The following is a 26,825-nucleotide window of genomic DNA, read 5'->3' on the forward strand; positions in this document are numbered from 1 at the left end:
GTCATCTTGACTTGACATTTTTTCATTTTTTTATTCAGCATTTATCTTGCTCACAGCTACTCCAGAGAGTGTCCCAGCGCAGTACTAACTGGAGGGTTAGAAAGGGAGGGTGTACATTTATTGAAAATAACAGGTTTTTAGCATCTTTTTAAATAACCATGGATCGCTCACAGCGCGTAGACCCAGGCGGAGCTGATTCTATGCTACTGCCCCCTGCAAGGACATCTCACTTCTGTTTTTCAACAGAGCAGTCACGATCCTAAAAAAATATATTTAAAAAAAAAGAAAAGTACGCTTTTTTCAATTGTAACACTGATACAGCAGTAATTTCTCAATGCAAAACCTCACCTACCTCTATTTTACAGCCGAAAAGGTGTTTGTGGCCCTGGACACCATGTATTACTTTCAGGAGACTTTACATAAACATGAAAAATCTAAAATACAAATAATATTTTAGCCAATAAAGAGAGTTGGTGAGTATTTTAAAGGGTTTTATTTTCTAGTCAAAAGTACATTTTTCTCTGACCCTTTATTCATTAGTCAAATATCAATCAGGTTACAGAATTTTGAAAATAGGAAAAATAGATTTAAATACAGAACATATTATAGGTTGCATACAAAGCATTCCATAAAGGAAAGAAAATGTGTTGCAAAATGTCAGTCAAAACTCTTAAAGAGTTTCTAAGAAAAGAGTGAGTCTTGCAAGGCTAATCAATAATTAATAGTTGGTAAACTCTCCCATAAAGAGAACTACATGCATAAGATAAATACATCTTTTCAAAACTAACTAATTAGTCAAAGCATAAACTTAAAGTTTTAGCATTCTAAGTCTGTTCATCTCTGCCACTCTGAGCTACACAAGGAGTGAGACAGCCCACCCTTCACAGACCACAGAGGAATGTGATCTGCCTTGCAAAAAATATGACGTGCAAGGACTTTCTGAAAAAAATTTGAGGAAGAAATCCCACCTCCCTCTGTCTCTCCCCGGACACAATCTCCTCCCAGGCTGCACCTGCGAATTTTCTCGTACCTAACCCATATGATGTCTGGTCTAATCTGCTCCCTCTCAACAGCTCACATGATCCCCTAAAGCATAAAGCCAAACACGCCTCCAAAGAGGTAATTATTCATACTCTAATTCTTGACTGACTAAACTAATAATGTTGCTTTTTTCAGTAAAGAATGTACCTCATTGGTTAGGGTAGATGGCATGAGGGTCTCACCTTCCTGTTCTCAGTGCAAATTCCAAACCATATCGGTTTTAACAAAAGAAGCGTTAACGATTAATACATGTATATGTTTTAACAACATTTGCAAGGAAAAAATGTTTCAGTCTATTTCCTCCTTCCTGTCACATTGCACGCAGGAAGGATACTTTAACTAACACCAACACTGGTACATCGGCATGATCACAAGAATGTACAGTTCAGAGTAGCCTTGACTCCTTCGTGTCTTGAGGCAAGCTGGTATAATCTGCGCATGCTCTCTTCTTTCAATACAATTCACAGCCCTGCTGGATTCACAGGCAGACATTTTATCTTAGGCCCAAAAACTTAACAAACACAAATATACTCTTAATTTACTAAATAAATCCCATTATGTTTACCTCCACCGTACTAATACCCTTTATAGATGATTACCTAGCAAAAGCTATTAGTTTAAAGCAGCTTTTCTCAGTATCTGTGCACAACATGCACAAATGTACAATGTGCAACATAGCATAAAAAATGCACTAGTGTATATTTTCAAAGTGCACACAGTTAATACATACTCATAGCAACATGTTTTAATATTTAGATAGCTTTTCATACAAAAAAGCGTTTGCCCGGCGTGTAGTGTTTGGTGCATGGTTAACTTATAAACATTATAAGATGTGTTATGAACTGAACATGTTTGTCTAAATATGAAACAAAGTCAAAGTCTTTTAAGACAGGAACAGGGGTGTAGATTACAATAAAAAGAGCTGGGAAGAGAGAACACATGCTATGGTTATCCTCAAAGCTAAAAAAAGCCACTGAAATCACAAGTTTTCTCTACACTGCAAAAACACATGTTAATTCAGCACAAGCATTTCAGATGGACTAGGCCTCATTTCATGTCTTAGTTATGTGCCATGTGTTTTCACTTGCACCAAAATGTGCGTGTCAATTTAAATGCAGTCTGTCTGAACCACAAACATTAAGCAATGCCTGACTCCAGATGAAATCTGAGCTCCATCAACACTTTAACATCGATTCTCTTCTTCTCGATCACATTTCTTCTTCTTTAACCCTCAGTGGCTACATGTGAAGGTTTAGGCCCTGTAATGTTCTCAGCTGTGCAGCAGTGGTTGATTCGTAAAATAAAAATAAAATGTTGGGGTTCTTTTCAGAAAGCAGCTTGCACCAGCCCATTTCTCCTGTTGGCGCCACCTAAAACAGAACCAACTACTAAACATGAAAGTGGGGAAAGGATGTGGCGTGATGGGCAGAGCTGCTGATTTTGGAGCTGGGGAACCAGGTTCGACTCTCAGCGTCATTTCAACATCCTGTGATTCTACTTAAATCACTTAATGTCCCAGCACCTAACTGTATGTTTTCTTAACTGGTGCTCATGAAATACAAAAACAAATAAAATTATTGTTCCCCGGCCTGAATGACAAGGTAAGAAGACTGTCCAACAGTGCAACCTCAGTCAGGCCACAACAGGAAGCGACCCTCCCCCACCTGTTATCATGGAACCCTCACAAAGTTTCTCCTGGTAACATACAAGCACTGATTTCGGCAGTCTGTCGGATGGTAAACTCTTCCCCTTCAGAATGGATGAGTACTACCAGCTAATAGGTCAAAATTGTGAGAACCACCTCCACTGAAGAAGCCAACCCAAAGTTGGAGAACATTATGGCTACTCACGGCCTAATCCAGAAACTGTGCACAGACAATGGTCCTCCTTTCAATGGCCAAGACCTGGCCAAACATCTCAAATCCCGCTAGTCTCTTGGTAGGGACCGGATGACCATCAAAGACTAGCACTTGGGGAAGGTCTCCCAGATCAGCAGTACTATGATAATGGCAGTCAGAAGCCACAAATCTGTAACGCGAAATGTGCCACACTTCAAACGTTTCAGAGGGGACCCTGACACCTCACCGGAATCCCAACCTGAGCATGCCCCCTATTAGGAAGGCGGCCAGGGAGCAGTTGAGCTACCACTTACCCCAAGCGCCTCTGAGAGAATATCTTCTCTGTTGCTCACTGGAACTGAGCTTAACCCCTCAGGTCATTCTGCCACCTACATGGAGGAAGAGTACGGGTCAGCCAGGACCTGGTCGAGGTTTCCCAATATACCATCTCCGAAGAAAGCCCATGCCATGCCATCCCAGCTGTTCCAGGACTATGTGATGGACCAACAGGAACTAGGGAGATCCAGAGGCGGGTAGCTGAAATATGCAACATCAGTATCCTTTGTGTGTTTTTCCATCCAATGTTTTTTATGCTCATGGATAGTTTTTTCTTTCTTGGCAGGAATGTTCTCACTGTTGACTTCTGATAAAGGAGGAATGTAATGCTCTCTGCAATGCAGTCACGTTCCTAAAACAAGCATTTGCAATGCAATCAGTCTCGCCTTTGGGACCTTATATGTATTTAGCTTTGCAGTTCAATAGCCTGGGTGCTGAAACATCTTGGGGTCATGCACTGATTTCTATGAACCCCCAAGCCCTATCAAACCAGCCCTTGGAAAGAGACGGATAGGAATTAGAGTCCTTTACTTCTAGGGTCAGCGACTTAATAGAAAAGGATCACATTTGCAGCCTACCTTTGTGTGGCCTCAAGCGAGGCATGGTCCAATAGATCCTATCAATGTTTCAATAGCGAAGGCTTGACTTGTTAAGAACACTATTGCAGTCAATTCTACAGCAGTCACACATCCAATCAGAGGCAGGGGCCTGACGTTTGACTCAGTCATTCCTGGTACTACCACAATATCAAGAGCATGACTTTTGACTGCCACTACACAAGCCCTAACAGGAAGCAGGTCAAGCATGACCTGCCACTGTCTCTTCCCAAACTCTGCTGGTCTTTCAGATCTACTTGTCAGACATACAAATCCTTTTTTAACAGCCCTATTAGAGGTGCTAGAATATCCATCTCTTACCACAGAAGTCCACTTATGTAGCCACACTAGAGTTGGGCTGTCCTTTAAGATTCATCACAAATTGAATTTGGTGCATCAGAAATGGGGGTCAGGCATGAGAAGATCTAATGCCCCACCTACCTCTGGAAACATCTGCCACTATTCTCTCTAAGTCAAAAATTATGTATGGACAATGGGGTTCATAAACATCCCCTGCTGAACCTTCCTTCCAAAGATACACTGATAATTCTTTACTTCCATATATTAGAAAGCATTTATCAAATGGCTTTGGAGTTAATACTGAAAGCACTGTACACAGTGTGGTGGAGAACCCAGGTGGGGAAAGAGTTCAATTTGGGGACACTGCGGTTAGTGAAGGAGGAGTACCGCACAGTTAGTCTGTTGAAATTTAAAATCCGATTCTCTCATTTTTTGATTGAGCTATGCATCATCCATTTTCACCCCTGCCCTACTTTCAGCCCCAGCTCTATCTTTGTCACCTCACTTGCATAAATATTGGCAAAGAATCTAGATTAGGGTATTGTAGGCTATGCATACATGCAGAGTCAGCCCAAAAGAACAGCTGGCGTCTGCTCAGGGATTTTCAGACAACGGTAAAGCCTCAAGTAAAGTTTACCCAGATAGCATATCTTATTGTGCAGCCTTACGATGCGACGATTGCCAAGGCACCAAGGTTGTTGATTTTTACCGTTACCTCATTTGTGTGTTTTTCCCTAAGCTCTATTTTACTCTGGGCATCACTTGTTTGTGATCTTTTGCTATAAAAACAGGTGTAACCATCATTCAGGGCTGCTTCCTCCTTGAGTATCGCTATGGTGCTTATCGGATAGGGCCCCATTCATGAATGCTAATAAATAATCTTTGGTTTGTACTTCACTCCAGTGTCGATTCCTCCTTACTTGTTAAAGAACCCTTGGACGAAGGGTGACCCTGCAGCAGTGGGTTTTAAATAATCTGCTTTCCACAAGTCTACGATTGGGCCTGTGAAGCATAAGTGTTGTTCTGGCAGCGAGTAAACAATTAAAGGAGAAGCAAAGGCCAGACAGATAACAGTGAGAGATTATGAAGTGCATTTTAAAGAGAATTAAGAGGGAGAAGTCCTATGCACTCATTGAGCCGGGAAAACACTGCTGACAGTGAATGGGGGAAAGTGCTGTGCATACAGCGATCTGTGCACAATGGCTCGACAATGAGTTGAGGAGAATTTCTGTACAGATAGTGAGTTGGGCAATTTGTCAAGAGAAAGTAGGGTAAATGTACATGGGCAGACAGTGCCCCTTTCTTCCCCATGACATTTAATTACTCAGAAGAACCTTGGGCAGTAGCACATGGTACCAATTACAAAACAGACCATGGTATACTTTTAACCTACACTGGTTGTTGGAAATTCTGTTAGTTATTGCACAATTTTCTAGGAGTAGACTATGTTGTTACGTTTAAAAAAGTAATGACCTTTTTGGGGGGTGGGTTGGGTGTTGTATAGCTACTGCATAATGCAGTTAGCTAGGAACCACCAAAGGATTCGATGATGAAAATGGCGCTGGAATTTTTTAATTCTGCAGCTTCTGTATTTTCTGCATAATTATGAATTGACTGCAGCTCCTACATAACCCACCACATGTTATACAACTTGTAGATTGCAACAAAATCAAAGCTATGTTTCTAGTTCAAAGATATCAAAAGTTACTAAAAATCTACCACACGTGGAACTGCATATAGATTATCTTATCACATTTCAGTTCATAATTGCAGCTTTCAAATGTTACGCTGATAGTAATAGAGTGAAACTCTTTCTCCATGCAGTAAGTTTGTTAAAATGACAAGAGAGCCAATTGCTGCCGGGCTGCTATGATTTTCCAAGGTGCATTCACACACTCTGGTTCCAATAATTGTGAGCATATATCTAAAGGTATATCAATGGCTGGACATTTACATTTTAGAACCAGGTGACCTCTGTGCGGTGAGATTCCCCATTTCTCAGGGCTATTTAGATGTAAAAGTCTAGTAAACACGTACAGAAGTTGGTTTTGCATTTAAAGGATTACAATGCATGAAAATGTATTTCTGAGAAAATCTACTCATGGGGGCTGGAAACAGGTGGAAGGTGATGCTTTCAGGGCTGGAATTCCTTGTGAGTTTTTGCACACATACAAACTTACTTGTTTAAGAGTATTCACCATTTCCATTCCAACCCCTTCCCATTCTGAGAAAGGTCAATAACATACTCCAGGCAAGTGCAGGAGTAAAGCTTTTTCCAGGATGAGAAGGGACCTCACCCTTCTATAAAACAAAATAGTGGGGTGTAGTGTAAGGAGTTTCTTCACAGGGAAAACAATGTCCTCCACTGTAGAAAAAAAGCTATAGGTTTTAACAGGTAAATATGCACTTTTTCACAAGATGTTCGCAGGAGCAACATCCGTATAGCAAAGAAACCTGCAAAGGTTTGAAGATTTCCAGGCCTACTTCTGTAAAATCTTGTGAAATACTGACAGTTGTAATCCTCCTCTGTGGATGCACTTTTGTGATTTTCTTTAAGGATGGGACCCATATTCTTTTACATGTTGTCCATAATTAATTTAGGCTACTTCTTCATTGTATTTATTTTAATATTGGCATGCATAAAACATGTTTTATTAAACTATGCCTTACAGAAATGGGACATGGATCAATATAAATGTTTCCAAGTTGCAGAATCTTTTGGTAATACATTGTATTTTGAATGTAATAACCAATCTGGTTTTCTTTCTTCTACATTTACTTGGATACTATCAAGGTGTGTTGTGGGAAGCAATAAAAACAACCTAAACAGTTATATTTTGCAAGTATTGCTAATATTTCTATTTTGGGACAGATCTTACCACGCAAGCTGAACTTCCACATCACTGTATTTTCTAAGAACACCTGCAGTAAAGGTTTAGTGTTAATCATCTATACAAGTTTGAACATCTTACATATTAAGGAGTATTACATATTATTGAGTTTGGGGCTCGTTGCGGGTCCCCAGGATGTTGGGGAGTTGGGGGGGCACATGGGGGTACCTATGGTACCCCCCAGCATTTGCATACACAACGTGGCAGGCACCGCGCGGTGCCTGCCACGTTGTACATGTAAATGCACACAGTGCAGCCACACCGCCCGCCACACTGTTGTGGATGGGTGATGCCACTGCCACTGGCGGCCGGTCCCAGCACCGCTAAGGTGGCGGGCGGACGAAAGTCGGCCCGCCATCCTATTAGGCCCCATAACATGAGGTTGCTTATAAAGAAAAATGAACAATTTCTATGGTTTCTCATTCTAGAGAACGAATTTCAATCAATAAAGTTAGAATTGACTAATGCCATCCACTTACAACCTTCTGACACACCTGATCAGTCCATTGTCGCCACTGATGCCAGTTTGTATGGTTTGGGTGCAGAAGAGAGGGAAATGAGAGGGAAAGGAGCAAGTTATAGCTTTTGTTCTCACACGTTGAGAGGTGCGGAGTCCGGATCGCTGACAGAATTTCGACAATCACAAAATCGAGGTACAAAAATATTGTCGCAAAAATAGCGATGTCCAGAATATCGAAGTCCTATCTACATAATGGTAAGAACAAAAATATTGTTTAAAAAATATAGGGGGTCATTAGGAAGGCGGGCAGACTTAGTCCGCCCACCATCCTATCGGTCTTTGGGACTGCCCACCTTAAGGGCGGGGGTCCCGTGGGGGGAATTAGGATGCGCCCGCCACTGTGGCGGTCACATCCTGCATGTTTAGCATTGTGGCGAGCAGGGCTCTCAGCACCGCCCGCCACAATGCTAAACATGCTCAAAGGAATTTGCATTAACAAAGCGGCAGGCACCGCGCGGTGCCTGCCGCTTTGTTAATGCACATGCAGAGGTGCACCCCCATCTCTCCTTCACACCGGGGGCCCGCAGGGGGCCACCAAAGTGAAGACCGCATGCCTTTCCGTGGCGGCGATGGCATCTATCCTGGGCCATCCTAATATGGCTGGCGGTGTCAAATAGCCTTATCTCCTACTTTCTATTACTGACTAAGAGAACTTTTTACTGACACGGTTCCGTTTCAGTATTTTCCATCGACTAGTAACATTCCCTAAGATGAACAATTGGTCTGCCAATCTTTCTCCCTGCGACGAGCACTCTGAGCAATCACTTTTGCCTGTAACCTTTTTTTGTAGTCCTTACGAACATCCACGGAGAAAATGGATTATACCTTTAATAAAATATATGGGATTGCGCCATTGTCGCCCGGCATTTTCCAAGCCCTACAATGCTTGGATACTGAATTTTCTATCAAACCTATAGCCTGTTTTTTAAAATCCTGTATTAAATATCGTAAAGATTACGATTAATCACATATTTTTGTGGAGCTGCAAACCTACTAATACCAGAGATTATGATGTGTACGATTTCTCACACTAGTATTCCCATATTATGCTCCCGGTAACCTGATTTTTAAGATACCCTTTTTAATTGTATAAAACTGGTCTTGCTATATGGCATTTTTATGTAATCATTATGTAATATTTTTAAATGGTTTTTATTATGTTCAATATGCTTGCTATTTCTGTACTTTTATGGATATGTTTTCTCTATCCGAATAAAGTTTTAATTGAATTGAATTGACACCGCCACCATGTTAGACCGGGGCGGAAAAGCGGCGAACGGTCTTTCCGTCCGCCGTGGTCACCCCGCCATACTAATATGGCGTGGGGCATTTAGCTGAGGATGGTGGACGGATTGCCCCCACCAGGCCGGCGGTGACTACTGCCAGCCTGGCGGGGGCAATCCGCCCGCCATCCTAATGACCCCCATAGTTGTTAAAAATATTGTTGTCAAAAATATTGGGTTTTTATTAATGTTTAAAAAATAATGTAAAATAAAGTAAATAATACATAATAAAAAACATAGTTAGAATTATTAGAATATGCTTACAATTATAATTAATGCATATAATGTAAAAAATAAATTAAACATACATATGTATAAAATATAATATATATACTTAAGCAATAATATTTATAAACAATTATTTTAATAAATTATACATTGTTAGAAACGTATTAAAAATTATAAATACATATATACACATACACCAATAATATAAAAATAAAAATACAAAAGATATATAACAAATGTAAATATTAAAATATTTTTAATCTTTGTAAAATACAATTTCCACTAAATTAACTAAAACAGCAGAGAAAATATTGGATAGCAGAGAGGCTAAAATTACTATTACCACTCCAGAGTGTGCAACAGTAGGGAAAGTGTTGGATAGCGTAGTGGTAAAAATTACTATTCCAACTCCAGTGAATGCAACAGTAGGGTAAATGTTAGATAGCATATGGGTAAAAATTACTATTCCCACTCCAGAGAGTGCAACAGTATGGAAAGTGTTCGATAGCGGAGGGGTAAACATTTCTATTCCCACTCCAGTAAGTGCAACAGTAGGGAAAGTTTGGGATAGCGGACGGGTAAACATTACTAGTCCCACTCCAGTGAGTGTAACTGTAGGGAAAGTATTGGATAGCGGAGAGGTAAACATTACTATCCCCACTCTAGAGAGTGCAAGAGTAGGGGAAGAGTTGGATAATGTAGGGGTAAAAATTACTATTTCCACTCAAGAGAGTGCAACATTAGGGAAAGTGTTGGATAGCGTAGGTGTAAAAATTTCTATTCCCACTCCAGTGAGAGCAACAGTAGGGAATGTTTTGGAAAGCGGAGGGGTGAAAATTACTATTCCAACTCCAGTGAGTGCAACAGTAGGGAAAGTGTTGGATAGTGTTGGATTAAAAAGTACTATTCCCACTCCAGTGAGTGCAACAGTAGGGTAAGTGTTGGATAGTGTAGGGGTAAAAATTACTATTCCCACCCCAGAGAGTGCAACAGTAGGGAAAGTGTTGGATAGCGTGTGGTAAAAATTACTATTCTCACCCTAGTGAGTGCAAAAGTAGGGAAAGTTTTGGATAGCGGAGTGGTAAAAATTACTATTTCCCCTCCAGTGAGACCAACTGTAGGGAAAGTGTTGGATAGCAGAGGGTTAAAATTAACATAATTTTCAATTAAATAATTATTACAATTAAATAAGCAATTAATAATTATTTGTTAATTAATTAATTATAAATACTAATAAATACATATTAACAATTACTTTATTATTTACTTCCCACCCTATTGACCTATAAACCCACAACCCGCTCCTAAAAAATCAAAATTAATATAATTGTCCATTAATTAATTAATTAAAATTAGCTAATTAATAACTAATTAATAATAAATTAATTATAAATACGAATAAATAAAAATAATAACTACTTTTTTATAATTAAATTAGCTCCCACCCTATTCCCCTATAAACCCACAACCCACTGCTACAAAAAACACAATTCCTATAATTAAAAATTGATTAATTAATATAGATTAATGACCAATTAATATTGAAATAATAATACATTGATTATAAATACTACTAAATAAAAATGGATAATTACATTTTTATAATTAAATTACTTCCCACCCTATTCCCCTATAAACCCACAACCCACCTCTTAAAAAACATAACACAATTGAAATAATTATCTATTAATTAATTAATATAAATTAATAACCAATTAATAATTAATTAATATGTATAAATACTATTAAATAAAAATAAATAATTATTTTTTTATAATTCAAGCAATCAATCAAAGCATTTGTAAAGCACACTACTCACCTGAGGAGCTCTCACGGCGCTGAGGGGAGGGGTGCTGTTACTGCTCAAAAAGCCAGGTCTTGAGTATCCTCCTGAAGGTGAGAAGGTCCAGGTTCTGCCCTAGGAGGATGGGGAGGGTGTTCTAGGTTTCGGGGCGAGGTGAGAGAACAATCTGCTGCCGGAGTTCGCTCTTCGGATGCGGGGTACAGTGGCGAGGTTGGCGGAGCGGAGCTGGCGGTTCGGGGTGTAGAAGGTGAGACGGCTGTTGAGATATGTCAATCCGGTGTTGTGGAGTGCTTTGTGTGCGTGGGAGAGGAGCTTAAAGGTGATCCTCTTGATGACGGGAAGCCAGTGCAGGTCTCTTAGGTGGGGTGTGATGTGACTGCGGCGAGGGATGTCGAGTATCAAGCATGCAGAGGTGTTCTGTATGTGTTGTAGTTGTTTCAGGAGTTTTGCCGAGGCTTCTGCGTAGAGGGCGTTGCCGTAGTCTAGCCTGCTGCTGACGAGGGCCTGGGTGACTGTTCTTCTTGTTTCAGTGGGGATCCACCTGTAGATCTTGCAGAGCATGCGGATGGTGTTGAAGCAAGAGGACGAGATAGCATTGACCTGCTTTGTCATGGAGAGTGTTATGTCGAGGATAACACCTAGGTTGCGTGTGTGCCCGGTGGGTTTTGGTGCTGCTCCTAGTGCGGTCAGCTAACAGGAGTCGTCCCATGCCGAGGGAGTGGGGAAGAGGATGAGGACTTCTGTCTTGTCTGAGTTTAACTTTAGGCAGCTGCTCTTCTTCCACTCTGCGACGGCTCTCATTCCTTCGTAAAGGTTGGTTTTGGTGGTGAGGAGGTCCTTGATGAGGGACAGGATCAGCTGGGTGTCGTCAGCGTAGGAGATGACGTTGAGGTTGTGTTGTCAGGCGACGTGAGCGAGTGGTGCCATGTAGATGTTGAATAATGTTGGGCTGAGGGAAGAGCCTTGGGGTACCCCGCAGATGATCTCGGTTGCTTCGGAGCGGAAGGGGGGAGGCAGACGCTCTGAGTTCTGCCGGAGAGGAAGAAGGTGGTCTAGTCCAGTGCTTTGTCTTGGATTCCAGCATTGTGAAGGCGTGCGTGTAGGGTGCGGTGGCAGACAGTGTCGAAGGCAGCCGACAGATCCAGGAGGACGAGGGCCACGGTTTCGCTGTTGTCTACTAGGATCCTGATGTCATCTGTGGCAGTGATGAGGGCAGTTTCGGTGCTGTGGTTGCTGCTGAAACCTGACTGGGATGGGTCCAGGATGCTGTTCTCCTCAAAGTAGAGGGTCAGTTGTCTGTTGACGATCTTCTCGATGACCTTCGCTGCGAACGGGAGCAGGGAGATGGGTCGGACGTTCTTGAGGTCTTTGGGGTCTGCCTTGGGTTTTTTGAGTAGGGCGTTGATTTTGGCGTGCTTCCAGCTTTCCGGAAAAGTGATGGTCTTGAAGGAGATGTTGATTTCCTTACGGAGATGGGGTGCGATGGTGGAGCTAGCTTTGTTGAAGATGAGGTGTGGGCATGGGTCTGACGGAGATCCTGAGTGGATGGTGTTCATGATTTTGATGGTGTCATTGTTATTTATGTTGGTCCAGGTGAGCAGGGGGTCGGTGAGGATGGTGGTCATGAGATCAGAAGTCTTGGTGATTGTCGGGGCGGTCGGGGTGTTGAAGCTGTCGTGGATGTCTGAGATCTTGTGATGGAAGAAGGTGGCGAGGGCGTCACACAGGTCTTGCGAGGGTGAAATGTAGTTGGTGTTGGGGTTGGAGAGCTCCTTCACGATGTTGAAGAGCTCTTTGCTGTTGTGTGCATTGTTGTCTAGGCGGTCTTTGAAGGAGGCCCTTTTGGCGGATCTGATGAGGTGATGGTGTCTGCAGATAGTGCTCTTGTGGGCTGCGTAGCTGTCTGGTGTCTGTTCGCGGAGCCATTTCTTCTCTAGTTGGCGGCAGGTTTGCTTGGAGGCCTTGCAATCCATGGTGAACCAACTTGCTTTCTTGTTGGAGTGTCTGTTGGAGGGTTTCTTGAGCGGGGCGAGGGAATTGGCGCAGTCATCGATTCACTGTCTAAGGTTGCGGGCGGCGGTGTCGGGGTCGGTGGAGTCAATGGGTTGGGCTTCGGGCAAGATCAGTGTTTAGCTGGGTTCAGTGACTTTGCTCCAGCATCGGCGAGGAATCTGTTGGGTGTGGTGGTGCGTGGTGGGTTTCCAGAAGGTGAAGTGGATGCAGCAATGGTCGGTCCAGTGGAGTTCGGTGGTGTGGCTGAAAGAGACGTGGGGACTTGCGGAGAAGATGGGGTAAAGCGTGTGGCCGGCAGAGTGAGTGGGTGTAGTGACGAGTTGTCTGAGTCCGAGGTTGTCGAGGTTGTCTATCAGGTTGGTCGAGTTGGTGTTGTTGTTGTTCTCGAGGTGTAAGTTTAGATCCCTGAGCAGGATGTAGTCTGTGGAGGCGAGGGTGTGCGTGCTAACGATGTCGGCGATGACATAGCTGATTAAATTACGTCCCTCCCTATTCTCTTATAAACTCACAGCCCGCTCCTAAAAATAACACAATTCATATAATTATCTATTAATTAAATACAATTAATAATTGATAATACATTAATTATTAATAATAATAAAGAAAAATGGATAATTACTTTATTATAATTAAATTATTTCCCACCAATTCCCCTATAAACCAACAACCCGCTACAGAACTAAAATACACAAAAATCTATTTACATAAAAGTAATTACTGCTAAAAATTGAACACATTCATTAAAAAAACTACAAAAAATTACATCCTTTTAACACAACATACTAAAATACAGAACACTAATATAAATATTGATATTATTAACGATATTTTTACAAATGATATTACTGTCTTAGATATAAAAAAACAATACTTCTTACCTTACTGTATTTTCTGTACCACAAGCTTCTTGCAGTGGATATTCCTGTACCGCTATATTTCAAACTCGATATTATGGTAGATCAAAATAAACAACTCGATATTCTGTCTGTGCAACGTGGAGTCCTCTTACTCAGTTGTTGAACGTGAGGCTTTAGCTTGTTGGTGCGGTGTGGATTATTTTAGGCAATATTTATGGGGTTCGGAGTTTGTTATCTGTATGGACCATAAACCTTTGGTTAATTTATTTTCTACTGAAGGAGCCATAAATGCCTCTCCAGCATTGCCAAGTGGCATTTCAGATTGATGGAATTTCATTTTCAGTTGGAATACATTCCTGGTGTAAAAAACATTTTTGCCGATTGCTTATCCAGGTAAGCCCTTTCTAATGGGCAAGATGAGGAGCAGTTGAGGATGAATGTTGTATTGTAGCTTCTTTGAGGGATTCTAGTTTCAATTGCATATTCGAGGAGGAGTTGAAGCTGTCAGTTCAAGAGGATGAATCCATTCAACAGGTTATTGGTATGTTAGGTAATGGTTGGATACCTAAGGATGATCAAGTGAGTTCATTCAAACATGTTTTTCCGGAGTTAAACTTGCATTTAGGAGTTTTGAGAAGAACTTATTTGTTGGTTGTACCAACGTCTTTGCAGAGCAAGGTGTTGCTTTTGGCCCACAAGGGTCATGTGGGGATCAGGGCAATGAAAAGAAGAATTAGAGAAGTTTTTTGGTGGCCTGGGATGGATCATGCAGTTGAACATTTTGTCAGGGACTGTATTGCATGTACCATTACTGACAAAACTCAAGTTACCTCCTATTGAGGCAGGTCCAGTTCCTGATAAACTGCGGTTCAAATTAGAATTAGAGATTATTGGACCCTTGTATGTTTTGGATGAACGGCATAGGTATGGTATAGTGGTTGTGGATTGTGGTTCTAGGTGGCCTGAAGTGAACTTTATGAGGTCTGCTAACACTGAAGAAGTTATGGATTTTCTCCAATCTTTATTTTTGAAGGAAGGTGCCCCAATAGAACTCATCACTGACAACAGAGTTCAGTTCATGTCTAAAGAGTTTCAAGTTTTTTTGTGTCATGGGGGCATCAAACACATCACTACTTCGCTATATCATCCCCACAGTAATGGCCTAGTGGAACGCTGTAACAGAGTCATAAAAGACAACATTCACTTGTCTGTGGCCAATTCATTGGATTGGGAAAATGAACTAGTGTATTTACTCTGGGCTTTGCGTACCACTCCTAATGCTACTACTAAAGTATCTCCTTTTGCACTATTAAAAGGTAGATTGGCTTCTGCCAAATTGGTTAGACCTTGAATGTGAGATTTTAATGTTCCCAATGTGAAGCCAGAATTGGTGAAAGCTAATTTTGACAATGCTCAGAGTTAGTATATTACCAGTGAGCCAATCAAGGGATGGAAACAAGCTGTTTTCAAAGCCAGGGATTGGGTTAAGGTGAAACTTACTGGTTTTGTTGCCAAAGGCCATTCCAAGTTTTCATGTTGTATGCAGATCATTGTTATGAGAGGGAGTTCTGTCAAACTCACTGATGGGAAGTGGTGGAACATTTAAAGGTTGTCAAAGAAGAGATTAGTTACTGACCATAGCATGATGTTCACTACTTGAAGTGGTTCCAGTTCCACCACTCAAGGTGAGCCCAGTTCCAATCTTTCTGCAAGAGAAAGGAGACCTCCTGTTTGGCTCAAAGACTGTGTTAAATGTCGATGCATCATTATTGTTTTTAACCATGCTTATTCTGTGTTTATTCTTTTCTTGTTTTTCTTCAATTCTTTTCTTTTCTTGTTATTTCTCGATTTGTTAGGTTCTGTTTCTTTAATACTAGCCCACATGCCACCATGGCCACCAGTTCTGTGGTAGAATGCTGGCATGTGGAATGGACAGTCAGACAGTTGGTGTTGGTGACTGCTCTGACCGGTCGTATACCTTGAAACTGAATAAAGGAAGTTTACTTACCTTATGATTCATGTGCTTCCTTTCAGACATATTTACAAAGATAGGACACATTTCTACCGTCTCCCTGTGCTGAGGAACTGTGTGGTGCCTAGTGTCAATACAAGCATCATGTTCGCCATGATGCAAGGGTGCCTGCATTAATGAGCGTGATTGTTTTTGTGAAGAAAGGTAGCTTTGTGTGGCTTAGTAAATCCCAGTTAACTGCTTGTGTTGCCTTGTGTCACCCTGCTTGACGCAAGGACACCGCAAGCCTTTGGTAAATCTGTGGATCCTAATTTTCCAATCTTTGATCTTCCTCATTCACAATACAAAACCACAGCATGCAATTTGTAGTTTTGTGTCAAAACATAAGGATCCGTTTCAGCATTTGAAGACAGAGGTTATAATTCAGGGCTGGGAACTAGCATACAGGGGGGTTGTGAGTGTTGCAGGCCTCAGGGCTTCTTTAAGCCATATAAGGTTTTTTGGAAAGGTAATCACCATAGTTATGAGTTCCCAATCAGGTTGTGAAGGAGGCACAGTAAGGACTGAGGGAACTTACATCCCCCCAAGGGAAATATTTATGAGTCAGTTTGTACTTTTTTATCGCATGCAAAGCAAATTCCATGTATATTATGTTCTTTACCTGAACTTTGTTTCAATTCAAACTAATGCATGGCCTGTTCTATTTACCAGGAAGAAGATTTTCAAGAGAAAGACAAAGTCTCCATCCCTTTATGTGGACATGGGATGGTTATCAAATTACTGGGGCTGTGATGGAAAGCCAAGAATGTGAGAGCTTTTGTTTTTTAATCAAATGTTTTTGACATTTGCGAGAGACCACCCCAATGTTTAACCCTCAATGCATTTCCATCAAGAAATTCTAGAAGTTCTGCTACTGAACTGTTATGTTCGTCTCAATGACATTGGGACTCATACCTTGCAGATCTCTTTGGCTCCAAAAGTGAGGCACAAAAAGACACAGTTTTTAAAGATAACAAACTGTCAGAGGTCTCACACTCCTCATTTAGTGAGCTATGCTTATTAGACAAAGAGTGTTAGGAGTTAGACAAACCTGTTAGAGAGCACTCATCTCTTTGGATGTTAAAGGGCTCTCATCCTTTAACAGTATTGGATTGATGCACTTTAGGCAAATGTTTGAGTTTGCAACATATTAGTAGGGTTTTCGATGTGGTGTTATTATGACAAGGAGGGTATACTCTGCGTTTTTCCTCCCGTATGTGCTAATATAGAGATCTCTTATCTGCAGGTTATTATATATAGGGCCTTACCCTTGTACCGCAAAATCAGTAGGCACACTCATTATTTGGTATATTAGTAGGTAAATTTAAGTTTTTAAACATGCTTTCATTATTTTTAGTAACTTTTATAAATTGTGGGACTGATTCTTGAACTGCACTCTGTAATTGTATTTTTATTTTAGGAGTTTTATATAGTGCTGGCACGACCCAAGGGGTATTAGAGCGCTTTACAGCAACGTATAGAACAGACTCTTAAACAGTTAACAGTACATTAGTAATAAGAAATACTAGATAGAATCCAATTCAGTAGCATGAGGTGAAGCCTTCCGTTCAGAGTGTGGGAGTTCGGCTGAGGAGCTGAAGTAACATAGAGCGGCTATTGTCTAGGGGCATAGAGACGATTGTTGAGGAGAAATTCTTTTAGTTGTCTCTTCAAGCTTGTGAAGGAGGGGCTGGTTCTGATATGAATTGAGAGAGAGTCCATATTTTTAGATAGTAAGTTTTCTAGTACTCTAGTTGCACGGCAAAACATACTATAAAGTGCTAGTCATAAACTGCACGTTTTAGTAACTTGCACTTTTGTACTAACTTACACCTTTGTAGTAAATTCCTACCTCTAATATTTTCTATGGGAATGTATTGCAGTACCAGTGGCTAGCCATTTGTAGTGCTGCCTTACTACAAACGTGTAAGTTATTACAAGGCTTAAGTTATTAAAAAAGTGCAGTTTGTGCATACCAAGTAGTAATAAACGTACTCAAAAGTATAAACATACTCAAACGTGAAAGCTACCTTTGTGAATTAGGTCCATGCGTGTCTCCCTTTTTCTGACGGAATAGATATAGGGCCTGATTCAAAAAGGTAACTTACACTTTTGAGTAATTTTACTCTTTTGAAATTCCTCTTCTACTTGACTCTACCTAGTACCAGGGCCGGACTGACTACCGGGCAGTTTGGAATGCTGCCGAGCTGGGAGCGGATTTCACTGCAGTGGGGGCTGATTTCCTTCATGGAGACCTACGTGTGCTTCGAAATAATGAAAGCAAAACGAATTTTGTTTAGTACACACAGGTACCCATCAACAAAATCAGGCCCCTGCTCAGCAGCATTCCAAACTGCCCGGTAGCCAGTCTGGCCCTGCCTAGTACAAGCCGCATTGGGGCTTCCATACATTCTTGCTACTGTCTTCAAGGGGAGGTACATTATATGGAGATAGTTGAATTGTACCCAAAGAATCCAAAAACACAGTCCTGAAATTAATACAAGCCTTAACTAAAGGGCCCAATCCCCAACTGTCAATTCTCTCTGTGATGTCTCTTCTTTTACTATTGCCATCTGTCCTTGAGATCTGTCAATGGTTGCCTCAAGCCGTTTAGTAATTCATTATAGAGATGTCTCTTTTTTTTCCTGCTCCTGATGTGAACAAGTCTGACATCAGCTGCTGCTGAGAAATTCCCTATCTATTTCCCTGCATCTCGTCCACCATTTTTCTGTATGTTAAGAATTTACCCTTCACAGGCTTTGACATCTCAACCATTCTCAGAAAGGTCTGAGAATGACCCTTACGTAGACGTTTCCTAGGTGTTTCCATATCACCATAACATGTTTTCAATCCATTGTTTTTATGCCTGGAAGTCCCTGGATCGAAAGCTCTAGAAAATATACAGACGTTGCCAGTGTTAGTCCTAGCTAAAATTTGCCACCCTCATCAACTTCAGACGTTTTCCTAATAAAGGTTCTCCCCCCTGTAAATTAGCTGGCTCCTACTAGCATCCACTGCAGTTGTGTTGTCATGTAATGCAGTTTCAAATCCACAACTCCCAGTCCTCCCTCATCGCTAGGGTGGTGTAGTTTATGGAGTGCCACCCTGTGACGGTCACCCTCTCATAGTGGATCAATAATGAATGACTCCGGATCTTTGTAAAAGGATCAGGGCAGAGTCGCTGGGATATGTGAAAAATTTGATATTGAAAAATAGTATATTACGTGTGTCATTATTACCACTTTTGTTAGTGAGATCATAACTTGGACTGAGGGGGTAGGGATTGCCAGCAGTTTATAGAACTGTTTAATGCTCATGTAGCCCACCCCACAATATCCTATATCACAGCGGGCTCTGCATTGTAAATATTGCCTCAGAGGTAGATAAAGGTGTCGTTTTCTCAACAAATGTCACTGAATTCCCTCAGGTTGTTTGAGATTTACACATGACTTTGTACAGTTTACTTGCAATCTGAGGATTTTCCTTAAGTGATATCATCTGCGTACAGCGAGATAATAAGATTTACACCATTCAGTCGTATACCTAAGCTCTTCAATTTTTATATCTCAGGCTCATCTGCTACACAGCATTTAACAATGATATGTGCACAGAGGTTATGGATGCAAAAATGCTGGTTCTGGCTGGTATTTTCACAACATTACGGCCTCACCTCTCGTTTATAATCTGTTAGGTCAGGGTTCCCAAAGTTTTGACTCCTGAGGACCGCTATTGAGTCACTACCGGAAGCGGCGGACCACCAAGCAATTTGTACTATTTAAAATTCAAACATTTAACAGTATTTTGCAAAATATACACAAACAAGTGTACACCACACAAATACTAGAATTAGTGAAGATTTTATAATTTTATATTGACAAATTTGCAAAAAATGAAACATTTTAATGGGAAGGCTGGGACAGAATCTTGGTGACTAACTTTTCAATGTTTGGTTTTATTTCGCGGTATGAGGCTGCTGCCAGGGCCAGACTGAAAACCCAAAGCAGCCCAGGTAAATGTTGTCAGCCCAGTCCCCGTACTGTACACACCAAGTGAAACGAATGAGCCTGACTACTACAAAGGGAGCTTTGTGGGTGCTCTCCCGGTATGAAAATTAGGGAAAAAATGGTGCATTCTGCAACCCATTTGTCATTATATATTAAATTGTATTATTTTTTAAATCATAGTAAATGATGACTTTACTGTGCCTGAGGATACAACAATCTTTGTTGGGGCTTTTCACTATTACCTCCAATTGTCCTCATATTTCTCCATAGCCCCTCTGTCACATGTATTTCATTTGTTTTACAGCACCTCTCATAGGTGCAGAGCTAGAATATCGATGCAAAAATATCGATATGCATAAATATTGTGGTAAAATTGTCATTGGTCAAGAATATCGAAATAAAAAATATTGTGGTGCAGAATATTGATTTTGTGTATTTAATATTGATGTAAAAAATATCGAAGTGTTTATTATGGTTTGCAAAAATATAGATGGTAACAAAATCGATTTTTTAATTAATGTTATGTATTTTAGTATAGATTTTATATGCTTGTGATGCATGTATTTTTTGTATAGGAATTACAAAATTGTAGCGGGTTGTGGGTTTATAAGGGAATGGGGTGGGAAATAATTGAATTATATAAGATTTATTGATTTCTTTTAGTAGTCATACTTTTTTACATTTGAATTTTGCGTTTTTAGTACTGTAGCGGGTTCTGGGTTCATAGGGGAATAGGGTGGGAAGTAATTTAATTATAGTAAATGTATTGATTAATTTGTATTCATTAATATTTGTTGAATTGAGATGTGTTAAATATTTAAATACATTCTTATTAATTTTTTAATCATTAGTTGTTAATTAATTTTAATTAATTAATTGGCAATTTATTATGTTAATTGTGTAATTATTTTCAGGTGTGTGGTTGTGTTTATAGGTGAAAATGGTGAGAAGAGTGGGAACTAATTTAATTTTAATTGATAAGTTAATCATTAGTTGTTAAATATTTTGAATCAATTAATTAGTAATTAATTATGGTAATTGTGCAATTAATTTTAGGTGTGTGTTGTGGTGTGGTGTTTATAGGTGGGAAGGGTGGAAAGTAATCTATTTTTAATTTATGAATTCATACTTAGTTGTTAATTAATAAAAAATAATTAATTAGTAATTAATTATTTTAATTTAATTTATTTTAGGTGTGTGTTGTACATATTAAAGTGTTAAAGAATGCGTAGTCAATGAATGTTAATTAATCTTTTTTATTGATACTAATTTGTAAAATCATTATTAATTATGTTAATATTGACAAACAAAAAAAACATTTAAAACATACATTTATTTGTTTTATTTCCTACCCTATAACAATACCACTTTCCCTAATGTTGCACTCTCTGGAGGGGGAATAGTAATTTCTACCCCTCTGCCATCCAACACTTTCCCTATAGTTTCACTCACTGGAGTAGAAATAGTAACTTTTACCCCTCCGCTATCCAACATTTTCCCTACTCTTGCACTCACTGGAGTTGGAATCGTAATTTTTACCCCTCCGCTATCCAGGACTTTCATTACTGTTGCACTCACTGCAGTGGGAATAGTAATTTTTTCCCTTCCGCTATCCAACACTTTTCCTACTGTTGCACTCACTGGAGTGGGAATAGTAATTTGTACCAATCGGCTATACAACATTTTCCCTACTGTTGCACTTTTTGGAGTTGGAACAGTATTTTTTTACCCTTCCACTATCTAATACTTTCCCTACTGTTGCACTCACTAGAGTGGAAATAGTAAGTTTTACCCCTCCGCTATCCAACATTTTCTTTACTCTTGCATTCTTTGGAGTTGGAATAGTAATTTTTACCCCTCCGCTATCCAACATTTTCACTACTGTTGTATTTATTTTACTGTGAAATGTATGTTGTAATTTTTTTATAATTGTTAAATGTTTGAATTACTTATAAAATTGTATTTTTAAATGTTAAATTATTGATATAAGTATTAATTTTATTTTTATGTAATTTAAAAGTGTACAAATTTAATTAAGATAATTGTTAAATTATTTTTAAGTAAATATATGTATAAATTATTATGTTTGTGTGTTTATATTGTTTTTAATTAAGTTTATTTATCATATTTAGTTAAAATGTATATTAAAATAAATCTCTTTGTAAAAATAATAGTATTAATTAATATATTTAGTACTTTGTATTTTATTTTATATATATTTAAAAATCAATATTTTTTCATCGATATTTTTTACATCAATATTTTTGTTTCAATATTTTTGTACTTACCTGGTTAAGTATAGAGAGTCAATATTTTTGTATTCTATATTTTTACCGCGATATTTTTGTTATTGATATTTTTTACATTGATATTTTATCAGTGAACCCAGTCTATAGAAAATGATACATAAGACAAATGGGACTAAAAAGGGGCCGATTCTGATCTGGGTAGGAAAGCACTCCGACCGAGCCGGATCCGAGGTGTTTTCCGACCGATCCGGACTCCTGCAGTCTGATCGAGCGAGTACGATGCAGCCGTATGCTGTCGGACTCAGTTCGGTCGGACTCCCATAGAAGTCAATGGGAGCCGGTCGTAGCAACGCATACATGTGCTCTCATTGACTGAATGGGCATGTCGTGGACAAGTGCGCCCCCTACAGTGGGTTAGCGTCGGTGCCATCCACAACGTACATGCCTGTGTTGGGGAGAACCATGGGTCTCCCCCTGTGTCCGAGTCGTAAGGCTGCGGGTAACAGGGGGTCCGACGCGGACCCCAACGTCCAACTCCGGGAGCTATTGCGAGCAGGACGCTCCGACTCGATCCGGCTGTCCGAATGGAGCATCGGACTAGCTCAGTCGTGAAACGCCATGGTTTGCTTGTGACTGAGTCGTACGGAGCGGTTCGGACCCGGAAACGATTCGGACGGAGATTTTGCGCTTGTTCGCATCGTACTTCGACGTCCGGACCCATGTACAACTCGGACAGAAATCCAGCCTCCGAATCGGATCCGCTGATGCCCTTCTGACCGAGATCGGAATCAACCCCAAAGTGTAGCATTCACATGTTATTCATACTGGAAGGCATTTTTTAAGAGTACTTGGTCTGGAGAAGGACAAACTCAGGATTCAGGATGCTACTACCTTTTAGTAGCATCAGGATAATGAAAGACTGGGAAAAAAACATAGCTTACTAACCTTTACCATGTCGTTTGCATGCATCTCTTTGATGGCAGTTCATAGCATACTGTGCTAGATTACAATTGTAATTTATGAATTGCACAGTTACAGCAGTATCTCTGTGACAAAAGCAGTAACCCACTGAGCTCCACATGTAAAATATTGTTTTCTGAAATGCATGGAACATGTTCTTTACAGCAGGAATATTAACCTACCTTAGATGAGTCAAAGCTGCCACTGGACAAAACTCCAATCTCTCTCAAGCAGGGACATCAATCACCAGAGTTATCTTGACACTTTTATTGGTACCCAAAAACTGATGATTGTACAAGGAAATGTACAGTGCTTTTAAAAATGCTTTCTGCAGACCCCCTGGGAATGTGTCAGGGAGCCCTGGGGTCAGCGGACCACAGTTTTGGAACCACTGTTTTAGTTTGCACAGTCGTCAGTTTACTATATACACACTGAGACCAGATTAAAGAGGCCTTCACACCTGGGCTGTCTCGAATGAAGTAAGATTCAGACTGCTCTTTGGTGTTCTTTTTGGTACCAAGATTGGACACTCGTGCAGAAGTTGAATTACAGTTGAGCTACGCTAACAGAGCTCTCCTCCCACCCTACTCATTCAGCTGAAAGTCTGGGCCCACTGTGTTGAAGGTATGCAGGGCGACAGTCCATGTTCTCCACGAGAAGCAAAATTTGTTTAGTTTATGCTCTATAGAGGTTAAAACACATATTCTTGGAAAATATGATGGAAATATTTGTCGTGTTCATTTTCATAGTAACTCTAACAATAGCATTCTGCTTCATATGTTTTATGGGCACAGCCCATTTACTAATTCATAGAATATTACAATAATCCATCACTAACATTAGGCACATATAATTCAGCTTAGAATATGTAAGTTCTACTAAACTTAGGGCTCGGTAATTAAGGGTCTAGCACAACCCTTTCTGCAACCTTACAGAGTGTAGTTTACACTAGGGTTGGGTGGAATTTGCGTAATCGCGTTACGCAAATCTCCGCGAAACGGTAAAAAAATCTCTGCGACCACGCAGAAATTCCGCAAACACGCGGAATTGCTTGTTCACAATGCTTTTTTCCTGTTCACAATTGCTGTTTGCATGCTCAAGGGGAAATATCTCGCGAACAAGCATTTTGAGAACGCGAACAAGCAAAAAATTTCGCGAAGTCGCGGAACGCAGAAAGCTGTAAAAGAATGCCTTGATAGCGTAGGGCATGGTAATTTGTTTTCTTCACCCAGTTTAATAAATCGCTCACATAAGACTATTATTCATAGGGCACTATATCACCTGTATAGAGAAGAGCGGGAAAGGAAGAACCTGTCAAAGTGTACCGTTATAAAATACATGGGCTATTCTGAACCTCAAATTAAATATCCAGGCCCCCCACACAGGTATTTACGTTTACACCTTGGCAGATGGAATAGGAGCTTACTGTTTCGCTTTCGAGATGGGAGTATAGTAAACCTACTAAACTTCCCTTTGGGTTACAACAAACATCTAGAAACCCTGTATTGTCCTTGTAACCTTAATATGAAACAGAGCCTTATGCACTTTTTGTTTTTCTGCGATTTCTATAAAATTCTTTCCGCTCATTACTTAATGCCCTATTGTAGAAAACATAAGTTGACTAACTTTAGAAAAGCACTGAGGTCTTTTTTATTACTGGGATCAGATAAAGTAATATTCAGAGTGAGCTGCTTTCTCAAAGCTGCCGTTCGATCACGAGCCACTTTATATATTGATGTATAACATCCGCACATTGTACTCTCTATGCACTATATAACTCTTTTTTGCACATTTTGCATTTTTGCACATTCTTGATGTGGACCCATTAATGCTGCTGCTATTCTTCATCCATTTTTACTCTGTTTGTTAGAAAATATTTTTTAATTGTATATAACGCTGTTTTTAGCAAGGAGGGACATTCTGTGTGTTACTGTGAAATTGATTGATTGATTGGTTTATGTCTTTTTGCCAGCTGTCACATTATTGTACTGTATTGTTTTGAAACTGCACTTGCATGTACTTTTATGGATGTTTTTATTCCGAATAAAGATCTTTTGACTTGACTTGAGCAATTTCGCGTTCTCCGCAGAACGCGAAATTACCCAAATTCCGCAAATTCCGCGAGCGGAACGGAATTTACCGCCCAGGCCTAGTTTACACTAGGGGGTGGTGAAGAGTTTAGGAGTGATCGGTGACAGGTTTATGTATGAAGGATTTTAGGGTGAAATAAAAGTACTTTTGGGTGACAAGAGAAGGATTTAGGGTTTATGTGTGAAGAGAGAAGGGTTTAGTGGTGAAAGGTTTTAGCTGATGGGTAAAGGGTTTAGAGATGAAGGGCCATGGGTTTAGGGATGAAAGATTAAGGGGGGGAAGGGCTATGGGTGACTCATTTTCCAGTTAAGGATTAAGTGTGAGGGATGAAGGGTTAGGTGGTGAATGGTGAATGGTGATAGGTTTAGGGTTGTAATGCTAAGAGTTTAAGGGTGACTGGTGAAGGGATTGAGGAGTAAATTGTTTTGGACATGAATGGTGAAGGATTCAGGAGTGAATAGTTAAAGGGTGAATGGCAAGGAAGGCATGACTTAGAGGCTAAGGGTTTAGGGGCAAATGGTTCAAGTGTGAAGGGTTTAAATGTGGAGAATCTAATCCTGAAGGTTTAATGGTAAGGATGATTAATGAGGGGCTAAGGAATGAAGGATTTAAGTGTGAAGACTCATGTATATTAGGGTGAAGGGCTTGGGGTTTATGAATGAATGGTTTATTGGTGAAGGTTTTTTGGGTGAAGGGTAAAAGGTGAAGAGTTGGAGGTTAAGGGTCAAGTGTTTAGGAATAAAAAGTTAAGGGGTGAATTGTGAAGTACTTTCGGGTGACAAGAGAAGAATGTAGGTTTTATGTGTGAAGAGAGAAGGGTTTAGCTGTGAAAGGTTTTAACTGAAAGGTAAAGGGTAAGAGGTGAAGGGTCATAGGTTTAGAGATGAAAAATTAAAGGGGAAGGGCTATGGATGAATCATTTACCAGTGGAGGATTAAGTGTGAGGGCAGAAGGGTTAAGTGATGAATGGTGAAGGGTTTAGGGGTAAAGGGCCGAGAGTTAAAGGGTGACTGGTGAAGGGATTTAGAGATAAGGTTTTAGACATGAATGGTGAAGGGTTTAGGAAAGAAGAGTGATGATCTAAGGATCAATGGTAATAGGTGCAACAGGGAAGTGTTCGGTGTGAAATGTTTAGGGGGATGGATGAAACGGTGAGGGCTAAAGGGATAAGAGCTTATGGGTTGAGAATCAGGGGTTTAGAGGTGAAGGGTGAGGGGTTTATACGCAACGGGTTTAAGGGTGAATGTTTTAGGGCTGAAGGGAAAAGGGTTTATAGGGTAATGGTGAAGGGTCTACAGAGGAAGGGTTTAGGGTGAAAGTTTTAAGTGTGAAGGCTGAAGCATTAAGATGTAAACGGTGGAGGGTTTAGGTGTTACGGGAGAAAGGGCTAAGGGTGAAGGGACTATTGGGATTTTGTAAATGTAATAAGTATTTTCACAAGAATTTGAAAAAAATGGTAACACGAAAGTCACAATTTAAATGTAGAAACAATGACAGTGACAAATAGTATGGTCTTAACCATAGAACATTGGTGATGGAGGAAAAGAATACGAGGCAATAGGAAGCAAACTGTAAGTAAGTAAATGGTGTGTAGTGGATCAAGGTGGATAGGTGTAAGAGAAATGGGAAATTATGAAAAGAGCCTTGAGTGACCATTCAGAAATCGGAAGATGTGGAACGGAAAAACACCGTTGTGGGAAAAGTGGACCAATGGAGATGTGACAGAGACTGGGCAAGAGAGGGGATAGGATGGAGGAGGTAGACGGAACAGAGGCATGGAGATTGGAAGTAGGAGAGAAGGAA

General features: G+C 40.3%; 1 protein-coding gene across 1 annotated transcript in view; it reads left to right on the forward strand.

Annotated features, from left to right (window-relative positions):
* AGXT (alanine--glyoxylate aminotransferase) overlaps positions 1 to 26,825 on the forward strand; it is a 465,350-nt gene that overhangs the window by 365,221 nt on the left and 73,304 nt on the right. The window contains exon 7 of the mRNA XM_086944021.1: positions 16,391 to 16,486. Within this exon, the coding sequence (XP_086800147.1) occupies positions 16,391 to 16,486 (96 nt within the window). The remainder of the gene's footprint in view (positions 1 to 16,390; positions 16,487 to 26,825) is intronic.

The sequence above is a fragment of the Lissotriton vulgaris genome, chromosome 11 (assembly GCF_964263255.1).
Source record: "Lissotriton vulgaris chromosome 11, aLisVul1.2, whole genome shotgun sequence".
In the NCBI taxonomy this organism is placed as follows: domain Eukaryota; kingdom Metazoa; phylum Chordata; class Amphibia; order Caudata; family Salamandridae; genus Lissotriton; species Lissotriton vulgaris.